The sequence below is a fragment of the Sciurus vulgaris genome, assembly GCF_902686455.1.
Source record: "Sciurus vulgaris genome assembly, chromosome: 3".
NCBI classification, from domain to species: Eukaryota; Metazoa; Chordata; class Mammalia; order Rodentia; family Sciuridae; genus Sciurus; species Sciurus vulgaris.
The window spans coordinates 90,352,545-90,364,643 of record NC_136463.1 but is presented as its reverse complement, the minus strand read 5'-3'; the positions used below and the strand labels follow the sequence as shown (position 1 = coordinate 90,364,643).

At 35.9% G+C, this 12,099-nt stretch overlaps 2 protein-coding genes across 8 annotated transcripts in view; one reads left to right on the top strand and one right to left on the bottom strand.

The window, feature by feature from the left end:
• The window catches only part of MAP3K19 (mitogen-activated protein kinase kinase kinase 19), an 86,187-nt gene extending 76,906 nt beyond the window's left edge, over positions 1 to 9,281 (top strand). The window contains exon 14 of the mRNA XM_079135716.1: positions 2,254 to 9,281. Coding sequence (XP_078991842.1) covers positions 2,254 to 2,320 — 67 coding nt within the window. The 3' untranslated portion in view covers positions 2,321 to 9,281. The remainder of the gene's footprint in view (positions 1 to 2,253) is intronic.
• The window catches only part of CCNT2 (cyclin T2), a 38,349-nt gene continuing 33,889 nt past the window's right edge, over positions 7,640 to 12,099 (bottom strand). For 6 of the 7 annotated variants that reach the window (XM_079135642.1, XM_079135644.1, XM_079135646.1 and 3 more), the window contains 2 exons: positions 11,947 to 12,017; positions 7,640 to 11,448 (listed from right to left, as the gene is read on the bottom strand). In XM_079135642.1, the coding sequence (XP_078991768.1) occupies positions 10,021 to 11,448; positions 11,947 to 12,017 (1,499 nt within the window). In that variant the 3' untranslated portion in view covers positions 7,640 to 10,020. The remainder of the gene's footprint in view (positions 11,449 to 11,946; positions 12,018 to 12,099) is intronic. The other variant, XM_079135643.1, reaches the window with a different exon arrangement.

Here is a 12,099-nt window from a genome sequence, read left to right as displayed (position 1 = left end):
TCCTTTCACAGCACACATTTATCAGCCTGTCCTGGTTGATTTTAGGATGAACACATGGGCCAGAGTGAGAACACATACTCTAGAGGGTAGTTCTGGCACTGCTAGATGCAGACTCATCTTAGGTATCCCAGTGTAGATTTTGTGGACAGAGCCCAGGCATAGAACTACCCACCTCCCTGAACACACACACACACACACACACACACACACACACACACACACACACACAATGGTGTTGAGAATAACATATGAACCAAAACTAGATGTAGAGATTGGTCTTCTACAAAACTCTAGTTGCTTTGCTTGAGTTTAACAATTACCTATTATTGAGTCACAGAAATCTCATTTTCTTTCACTTTGTCATTGTGTACACACACACACACACACACACACACACACACACACAGGGCTTTAAAGAGAATAGAATCTTTTATAGCTTTCCTTTTGAAACATTGCTTCATAAACTAAGCAAATACACAATTCACACCACTAATAATAAGAGTTGTGAAGTGAAATGGTGTATATAAATTGTTTATGGAGTACACAATTAGAACCTCACAGTTAATAACCCTTAGGGAGATCACTAACACACCTAATTAGCTTCATACATATACATATAATTACCTCCTAAAATTCTATAGCAAAGACCCTAAGGATTCCAGCGTCTCACCTAGTGCTATAAGAATATTCCTCAGAGGTGTGCATATAAAGGGTGAGACATTCTTAAAAACTCAAGAAAAGAGGTGATCTGGTATAGACCAGGAGCAAGGCCTGAACAGGACAGAAGTGGACCTGGGAAATTGGTAAGAAATAAATGTGGATGGGTATACTCTTAGCATTAAAATATTTAAGAATTACAGTGGCTTGGGGCATCATTTTAGGGGTAGAGTGTGTGCTCAGCACATTTAAGTCCCTGGGTTTAATCCCTGGCACCAAATAACATTAAAATCATTAAGTGTTAACAGTTATATTCAAGAAAAATTAGAGAGCTGAGGAAAATATTTTTGAAAATGCTTACGGGGGAAGCTAACAGAGTAAGCACAGCATCAAGTCTAGTGTGTAACTGGAGAAAGGAGGGGAGAAAAGGAAGGAGGGAAGGAATGGAGTTGTCCGAGGTGGGGAATCAAGAGAACAGAGTTCCTTCTAAGTATAAATGGAGACAGTTTCTGGTTGGAGGGAGTAGTGAGTACTTGAAATGCTGCAAAGATGACAAGGAGGATTAAATCTGTTTAATATCGAGAGGATGAATACTACCGGGAAGGGGGTCAAATGACTAAGTATGTAGAGGAAAACAAGTGTTGGGGGAAAAACTCACTAAGCTTGGACATGTTAGGAACATTTGGAAGGGATAAAAGAAATAGGAGAGCAGTAAGGTGGCAAGGAAAGGATTTTTGAGGAGAGATTTCTATTTTGAAGGCAGGAGAAAGGATCTCTGATGGTAATTTTTATTTTGAAATAATATACTAAAAAAAAAAAAAAACCTGCAAGTATTTTATTTCCATTTTCACCTGAAAAATGATGTGGTGGTCATTTTACTTTCAAAATTATCAAAAGTTAGCAGAAGAATGCCTTTGGAATAGCTCATTGTGGCTAATGATTGACTTTCAGTAGTTTGCCAATTTGCTTATTGACTGATGTTTCCAAAAGCTTTTAATTTCTTGAAGAAAAAAACCCTAAATTACTATAGTACTCAGCAACGGTTTCCTTTTACTTTATGTTCATTCAAGAATGCCCAAAGTGCTATTATTGCAATTTATTACCAAAGTACATTTAAGTGTCAACTTTCTAAAATCTTTTCAATTCTGGATTCTAATGCTCTAAATTTTAAAAGTAAATTTAATGCTAATTTAAAGTACTTATTGCACTATACCTATGAAAGTGTGACTTTTAATTGTGTAAAACATACTCCAAAGAAATTGAACAAGGGAACAATGGAAAAGTAGGGCTTAGTTTTAAACCAAAGTAGCTTTTTTTTTTTTTTTTTTTTTAACCACTACAGAGCTACCATTTAAAAGCTGGATCTATGTTATTTAATTTTCCCAATGAGTTAGGTATTATTGTTAACTCCCCTTTACTGATGAGGAAAATCTGAGTGACCTGTTTAAGATTACATAGTTGAAAACGAGTCTGGACTGAGCTCAGGTCTTCTGAACAGTTGGTGGTGGTTCTTCCATCTTCAAAGTCTGCACTGAATCAAGTGCATCTTATTGGCACATTACTGGGTGCTGCTTCTAATGTGTTTTCCCTTCTTAGGGACCAGCATGAGCGACCTTCAGCCCTCCAGCTCCTGAAGCACTCCTTCTTGAAGAGAAATCACTGAGTACACAAGACTTTCTCCCCAGGCCCATGTAGATGCTGTTGTTGCTTAATTGTGGGAAATGATGGTTAAGGACCTTTGTTTTCCTCTTGGAAATTGTCTACCCCAACTTAACCAGATCCTACAGTGTTACCAATGGCAGATGCTAGGTACATATTAGCAACCTCAAGCTTCAGGCATGATTATTCATGTGTATAAGAAAGGTTTCTTAAACAATCTGTTCCAGTGTTTACAGTTTTGATTTGTCCAGGGAACTACAATCTCTATTGTTTTATGTATTTCCTTTGATTTTTGACCCCTCGGTTTTAATTTCATTAGTACACAATAAATTATAGACATATTGATCTTGTCTTGGTGAGTAAAGATTGTTACTTAATTCTTGTAGTCTACAAGAAGGCGGGAAAGTTAAAAGAGATGACTAGATTGTTTACTTTGGCAGCAATGTTAACCTCAGATTCTGGGAGTCTTGAGGTCTACCAGGAGGGAAGGGCCTGGACATTCTATTGAGAGGGTCCTGAACTCCTCAGAAATCTTCAAAAAAAAGTTTAACTTTTTAAGGTGGAATCATGAGGCTCTGGCTGCTTTCTCTGTAATTAATACATAATATGATTTGGCAGTTCTGCCTACCACACCTAGAACTAGCTAAGCCTAAACCAGGTGGTAGGACAAAAGGTATAAGAGAATGAATCAGCAGCATGAAATTTTAAAACTTTGGTCACTTAAGACCATCCTTGTTGAGGTCACTTTTCAAACACTTCTATTTTTAGGAAGAGTAGTTAGAATTATTACAAGTCCTTTTAAGTTGGTAGACTATTTTTGACAGTTTATTCCTGTGGGTTCACCTGCTAAATTTCATTACATTTACTGTATTAGGCTATATATCTACAGAATCTTTCAGGATGGCATAACTACAAACTAATTGCAGGTGCCTTCTAACAGTAGTGTCAGGCTTTGCCAAAATCAAGCTGCTAGAAAGGTGAAATGTAGCCCAGGTGAAGTAAAAACTGATTTTATTTTGACCAACATAACATTGAAGTCTTTATTTTCCTTCTGTCCAGTTTGCAGTTCCATTTTCATATTTGGTATGAAGCGATGAATCTTCCTTAGTTTACTTACATATCAACATGATCAGAAACAATGATTCTGTAAAGGTAGCTTAATTCTTTCCCCATTTTGGTGAGAAATTCAGTCTTTTTTATAAGTCCAGTTGTTGGGTCTGGTAGTACAGCTCAGTGGTAGTTGGTCTAACCTCCTTAAGGCCCTGAATTGATCCTCAGTATGGGGACAGAGGAGATCTGGTTATTATACTAAAGTTGGGAGCAATTAGCTATTTATATTTCAACCCTACTATAAACCATGTAATAAGGAGAGTAGAGAATAAGATGTGTTTGTACTGTGTATACAAGGCCATGATAATGGACATATTAAGTTGATAAAAGAATCTTCCCCTTTTCTCTTGATAAAGAAAACTGAACACAATTTTGAAATATTTCTGAAAAGAACCTTCAAAATAGGGTTCAGAGGTAAATTTTCTCAAGATTACTAAACTGGTAAATGCGAATTGGGATTGACACCCAGATGTGTACAACCTGAAAGCTCTTTTCCTTGTACCTTTCCAGATTCATAGTTTATAAATACCAACAGTATTTTCTCAGAATACCAGATATAAAGGCAGAAGTCCAGATTGTGATTCTGTATACTTTAATGGTGTGCAAAGCTTTCCATTTTACACTTAGCAGTTATACTGCCTTCCCATCCGTAAGCTTCACCATTTTCACCAAGAACAACTACCCAAGTTTTCAGACCATCACACTTTAAAAGTTCATTTTGTTTAAATCTTCTTTTATGTTTTAGGTCCAAATTCAACCAAAGAAACTTTAACTCCCAAGTAAAGCTCTAAAAAGCAGTTCTATAATCTCAATTAATCTACATGAACCCTGATATTGTGGACCTTTCCCAGTGGTTGAATTAGGAAGTGACAAGGAGAACTCTAGTGTATGGGACAACAGGTACACCATTCCATGTGCAGGCCTCATCCACTCTCTCCTGTAGGACCACTATGGCAGTCCTGGGCCTCCTGTAGAAAAAGCAGCTGCAAAACATAAAAGCCCAATCTGTTCAATGAGCAGCTCAAATACTCCAGCACTTGCAAGGTTCTTTTTTTCCTTTTACTGTGTTCACAAATATTCAGTTTAGACAGGTGTGGTGGTGTACACCTAGCTCAGCTACTTGGGAGGCAGGAGAATACGAAGTTTGAGGTCAGCCTGGGCAATTTAGCAAGAACCTGTCCCAAAATTAAAAAGGGGATGGGGATACAGCTCAGCACTAACACTTACCTAGGTTCAAGCCCCAATTCAGGTGGTGTTGGTGGAGGTATACTGTTTAAAGCAGTAATTTAAAAGCAGAGAACTCGTCTTTTAAAAAAAAAAAAAAAAAAAAAAAAAAAACCTTCTCAGGTGATTATGCCAACTTTAAAATCCAGATATAGGCACCTTTATCTTAATTGATATGAGTGCAGGGAAATTTGGAGAGCAGTAGTATTAAGAAACTGACACTTTATGTGGAACCAAGTGAAGACACAAAATCAAGTAATTCACCTAACATCACTGTATTAAGTGGTGGGGCAGAGACTAGAATGCCGACCATCCCAATCCTAGAGGTGGCATTCCTTCATGATGTATGTATAATTATTTGGATGGTCAGTTGTAGCCAGGTTTAGTGGCACATGCCTGCAATCCCAGTGACTTGGGAGGCTGAGGCAGGAGGATTCCAAGTTCAAGGTCAACTTAAGCATGTTAGCGAGGCCCCACCCCAAACTTTAAAAAAAAAAAAAAAAAAAAAGGGTGGGGGGACTGGGGAAATAGCTCAGTGGTAAAGTGCTGGTGGTTTCAATCCCCAGTACCTCCCCAAAGTCAATTAGAGACCACATTTCCCAGGGACTAAAAATTTTTTGACTCACATTAATTTAACAAGACATGTTAGAGTCTTGGATTTATGTTGTCAGTAAACAAATTTTATTAATTCCTTATATAGATACTGAGAAGCTGAAATTCAGTGATTAATTCATGCCAGTATACACATATTCCTGTTTTGAACTTTTCTATCAGCAAACATCCCAATTGTCCTTGGGGGCGGGGGTTAACTACATTCAGAAAATGCAATCTCCATGTTTACAATGAGTTAGGTTCATTTTGTTTTTCTAACCAAGTGAAACTGCTTGAAAAAACCTTAAAAACAGGAATATGCTCATTAACTAAACAAAAAGCAAATCAAACTAAACTACTAAGTGGAAGCATCAATAAGGAGAATTTAAGTGAGGCTTCCTCTGAAAATTTGGAAATAGAAATTAAACAGCTCTTAGAATGAGATTAATGGATAACAGTGAATGGGTCACTTTATGAGAATAAAATTGTTTCTAGCTGTGCAACCTTCAATACATGTTAGCAACTTACCTGAAAAATGTCAAGCAGAAATGTGGATAAATTACAGAAAAGAGAAATCAAGAAGCAAAAGCTGGTGGGGCACAAATCAACATTGGAGTAAAAAGTGAAAGCACAGTATCAGAGCTAAATATTGAGCACTGGCAAATTCATCTCAACTGTAGAGATACATATTTCAGGCAAACTTCTTATAAAACAAGCCACCTTCTGGAGTGGCTTACATCTGTTACAGCTTACATGTGTTAACTTGTAACAATCAAAATGCCCTTTGATTTTTAGATATAAATGTAGCCACAAATTCTCAAATTAACATACTAGTATCATAACTTAATAGCCCTAGGAGGACTGTGATACAATGTGCTGCTTTTCCAGTGTTTGGAAATCAGTCTTTCTTAAATATATGGGCACATGAAACCTGAAACGTAAATTCAAGTTGTCCCAGAGGGTGGAATTTGTTGATCTTTGTGTAAATGCAGCTAATGAATCCTATCATCTTCCATGGAAGTCAGCTAAGGGATAGACTGCTAAATGTAGAGAAATACTAAGTCAAGGATCCTTTATAACAAGAATTTCCAAATTTTTTTTAGCAAAGAAATCCTAAAAATCACAGAGCAAGTTAAACACAATAGGTGAGACACTGCTTTTCATTTAGATAAAATTGGAACAGTCAATCTTAGGAAAAGAATTGTCTTCCTTTATAGAAGTTACCATGTTTTAAAAAATATGTATTTCCAAAAATGAAAAACACTAAAATCTCTAATCAAGTATGTGTAGTGTATAATAATATTCATGACTTAAAAGCAATGGTTTATTTCTAAGGTTTGTTAAGGAATAAATAGCAATTTAATTTCTCAAATATAAATGAAAATGTGCTTGAAACCTTTTAAGGCAAGGTATTTGTTAACTAACAAAAACATCTTACATTGGTTATCTGAAGTATACCTTAACAAGTAATTTCCTTAGTTCACAGAGGACAGAGAGGCCCCAAAGGTAAGGGATCCTATATAATTAAAATCTGTTGGTACAAAGTAATAAAAACATCCCCTAGTGACATTCAAGAAACCATATATCCTGATAGAAATTTTCTTTAAAAGACTGTGAATAACCTGAACAAATTCACATGCAAGATCACGATGTATGTGCAACTGCTTTCAAAGAGAAACCTAGACAAATGCCACTGCTTTTCAGGATTTAAATACAGGAGACTTTGCAAGGTCTTAATCACTAATGGGTACTACCGGTGATTTTGTAAGGCAGGCCTCTGAGATGTTATTGACCTACCTAAAGAGTACGTCAGGCACTCTTGAATATGAACAAACACTCCTTTATTTTGGTTCTGAAAATATAAAGTAGCTAAGGCAAATATCTAGGGGGCACAGCACAATATTGGAAAACTGAGTCAGGTAGAAGTAATGTTTTTGTAACGTGCTTCAGCATAAAGGTAACAAATCTGTGATCTGGGGAAAACACAACTTAAAAATGAATCACTCTTTTGTAAGATGTTTGAAGATAATGCTTTTTAATATTTCAAATATTTTTAAAAATTTCATAAAAAACGTATCACCTTAACAGTACTTTGCACATGTGGAATTTCATACCTAAATCTGATACTATTTTGGTTTATTTATGGCTACTTACAAGAAGACTCAAGGTAATAATGTCCATTTGTCTGAGTCTTTTTCTTTGGTAGAGCCTAATGGGACCAGGCAGATGAACTATTTTATGCAAACAATTTGGTTAAAGCAAATTCACGGTAATATGAATTATATGGTTTTTTGTTTAATGGAAATAAACTTAAAAGAACTTCCACATTTATCCCCATTGTGGTTCTGGAAGCTTAATATCCTGTTCAGAGGTTAAGGAGTTTGAATAGTTCACACGATCCTGTAAAAATCACAACTGGCTGCCCTTTAATAAATAAAGTCATTGTAAAGAATTACATTTACAGAGTGAAAAGTAAATACATAGCATTTCAAATTCAATTTTGGAAGTACTAATAAGTACTGACCCATAACAATATACACTAGCTATCTTTTTAACTGTCCATCATTAGCACCAATAAAGATTCAACAAAATTACCTTTATTCCCACATCTCAAAACAATTCTGCAATTCTTAGTGAAGTTTAACTACAGTCACAGACCTTAAATATTCACATTGTTTCCTATGCCATACTGAAAATAAATTCACTACTTTTCTGGATATTCTTTACAAAATCTTATTAAAATTCCTGGTTTTATCCCCAATTATACAGTAGCACAACCACCCTATGTCATTTCACATGATAGCTCTGTAGAGGTTTCACATCTAAAATTACCAAGAACAAAACCCTTCCCTCCCTCATCTTGCACTCAGCTTAATTCTATACTAGTCCTTGGATTATGTACCACTGTAAAAGTATAACTATCAAAATTACCATGTTTATGGATACAATATTATGCCATACAGAGCAACAAAGTTACATATAATGACAAAGATTACTAAAGTTATGCAAGACAAGAACAAATGTGGACATGCTAGCTAGGCAAAGTCCCTACAAAGAGGCTCCTAGTTTATCAAGTTCAAATAACATTGACAAAAATAATTAACAATTATCTTAAAAAAATTATAAGCTACTGGCAAATAAGGTAACTGCTAAATAAAAGTAGAGCACAAGATTAAACTCTAATATTTACAACCACAAGATTCTTGAGTAAAATTACAATTGTGCACATATCAGTGGCTTTGTAACAAAAATACTCATATACACAGAGGAAAAATTAAGACAGTTTTCAGTTCAACAGAAGTTGAATCCAACCCATCTCAAAGATACTCAACAGCTCGAAGTTATACCACAGAATAAATTCAAGATTAGCCAATAAACAAGAGCCATACTACTGGTGTTTAAGACAAAATTTAAACATGTTAAAGTCTACTATTCAATCAGGAGTCAGATGACTGTGCAAACTTTACCTCAAGAGGAATATACTGAGATGTGCAAACAAATGTAAAACCTCCACTAGTGGTTTGACTGGAGGCTGAACTATTTTTTTTTTTTTAACAGAACTTTCTGATAACAATCATGAAGTATGAGTACAGGTACAATGCACAGTCAGTGATCTTCTTATTGTTAGAATATAAAATAATTTAGAGAGCATAGGTTTCATTTCATTTTTATAAGGAAGACTGCATTTACCTGAAAAAAATATGGCATCACACACAACACACTTCAGGGGAGGAGTATATTTAAGAATATGGTGTCATTCTGAATGCTAAAGGAAAAGTGATCCTTGTTTACTGTTAAAATATGTAGTGTTAAAACTTCTTTAAGGAAAAACTTACTAATTCTTCACTATGTAAGTTTTTGTGAATTTAGTTTTCAAATCACAGTAATCCACATATCCATTATTAATAGCTGTTTTGTAGTACTGCAACAAGCCAACAAACACTTAAATGCACTTCACATCAAGAGTATGTAAACTTTATTTTTTCCTCCTTAAGCCTTCAGAAAATTAGGGGTTATTTCAGCAGCCAATCTGGTCAGAACCTCTGAAGGCAAAAATTGGGTGCCTCACAGTGTAGACCATCTGTGGCACTGCATACCCATCTGGTAGTGAAGTGTCCCCCTCTAATGGCTTCCAGTAAGGCCTAGAGTTTAAGGTTAACATGAAAAAGTGCCACCTTTGTTTTAGATTAGTGATGGACTCTGACAAGAGAAAATAAAGTTATTCTGTATATTGTTATACTTACAAGCAGCTCCAATCCTGAGTATTTATGGTAATATCTAAACATACAAAAATGTATGTACATTTTTCTCCACTTTCTTGTAAACAGTTGTCAGTATACTGTTTTATCCCTTTATCATTTAAACATGCAAATCATACATACAAGTATAAATACACAAAAGAAAACAATTTACACTCATTCAAAAGCCAAGCAACAAAAAATAGCTACAGTATTCAAATTATAAATAATGGATGCTTGAGGCATCTTATATTCCTAGAAGCAGCCAGCCATTCATCCTAATGTTCTTAGCTGCAATTGTAGAAATACTGAGTTTTGCACCTTCCATGCTTTTACAGTATTTATAACACTATCATATGTGGAGATAAAGACTTGTTTACTATAATCTCTTCTTTTCAGAATGAAGAATAAAGCAGCACTTACAAATATTGAAGCAGTGGCAGCAATAGCAGGTGTTACCACTGCTAGATCAGGAGGAAGTTTTCCATTCTAACCATTTTTAAATTAAAAAAGTAAAGGAAAAATTGACCTAAACAAATGATTACATGTTCATTCCTTGGGCACTTAACAGCGAGTCCAGCATGTCGAATGTGTCTTTGTAGTCCATATGCTGGCTGTTTGTACTGTACTCGTGATTGGCATCAGGACCGTTGGTCTCCACTGGCTTCTTGTCCAGTTTCACGAGGGTGCTGAGATGTCCGTAGCCCACCTGGTATGTGACAGGGGGAGGAGGGGGTAAGGGATGGTTAAAAACAGAGTTGTGAGAGGATATATACTGCTTAACAGAGGAGGAAGAACTAGATGAACTACCTGAACTTTTGGAACTTTTGCTCATTTTGGAGTGATGGTTGTGAGAGGCATCATTGATATGCAGCTTCTTCCTTGAAGAACTGGAACTAGAGGAAATGCCGTCACTGCTCAGGCCAACGGGACTCCTCAAAACAGTGGGTGGTATTCCATCAGCACTGTGTTTACTGCCACTGCTGCTGCTGCCACTATGTGAATGGGAATGCTTGTGACTGCTGACGTGGTGACGGTTTGCAGGATGCTCCTTGTGCTTTTCCTTATGGTCTCTGCTAATATGTGGGCTTGAATGCTTGCTCTTCCCACTGCCTTCATCAGAAGAGCTGTGTCTTTCTGAGGATGAAACTTTTATCTTCATCTTCAGTTCTTCTTTACTGGTGCCTTTATCAGTGGGTGGTATTGGAATCCGTAATTTCAGTGATCCACTCTTTTCCTTTTTCTCTCCTATGTATTTTTCAGGTTTTTCAGTATTTGTGATGGGAATTTTCATTTTAATAGGAGAAGTTACAGAACTGCTGCTGGCTGCCTGTGACTGCATGTGTTTGTGTTGTTGTTCTACCTGGGCAGCTATATAATGATCCCTTACATCAAGATCTAGAGTTTCTAGCTTGCGTTTTTCTCTGTATTTATCTAAAGACATTTTCTGAGGAATTACTCCAGGAGTAGCAGAAATAGGCCCATGGTGTTTACTGCTCCCTGCTTTATGAGCATATTCTTGCTTAATAGAAGAATGATCAGAAATTTTGTCAGTTCTATGATGTAATCCTGAATGCAGTGATATAGAAGGTCCCTGCTGGAAGTTGATGTTGTACTGGCTACCAGACAAAGATGTCTCCTGTTTCTGTGAATATATTGGTTCTGTCCTTGTTGATTCTTGATGCTGAGGCCATTCTTGGTGTGATGACAAACCGTATGAGGTACTGGGCATTCCTGCTGCTAGCACTGACAAATTATCAGATGTATGGCTGTCCTGAACAGATAAATTTCCTGAATTTAGAGGTACCGGTGCAGGGAATGCTGATGTAGATGGTTTCTGAAAACTTGGGTTTGTAGGCACACCTGTGACACTATCTACTAATATGGAATTCTGGACCAAAGATGAGCCAAGAAGTGGTGTCTCTGAAACTTGTCCATCTACTTTTGGTTTCTTAGCCGCCTGATTAGCCTATTTACATAAAACACAAAAGAAGTAATGACAACAACGGAATTTAATATAAAATTTCTTTGTTTATAAAAGACTGCTTCTACATGAGATACATGGAAATAAAATCACCTGCTGTTAAAGGTTTTATGATGGCAGTAAATAAATGTTTTATTTGGAGACATACCAAAAAGCTATAAAATTGAAAATACTGGTTTTAGAGTAAGAATTAAATCTTAATCCAGCATGAGACAGTAATTTATCTAGGATTCAGTTCCAATTGAAAAATGAATACTTTCATCATAATCAGTGAGAATTAAAAATAAAAAGTATAATGTACTTAGGACTACACCAAAGTAGTTGTATAAACTACAAATGTATGATGAATATATGTAGCTTATGGTATGCTTTAATTATTTACAAATACTGGAAAGATGATTAACCATATCATTTCAAATTGGTTAGCTATGTAATAGTTAAGTGACAAATTGATATTCTATTAAATCCTGCCAATTTTCTTACCCTCCAGTTTCGAATCCTCTTCAACCTACTAGGTGTTTTCTCCAATATTTGTAGAAATTCATGTGTTAGCTCTAAAAATAAAATTTAAATAAAAACTTAGAAGGTATCTTTAGGATTTAAACTACTCCGAAGTGGGCAATATTAAAAAGAGAC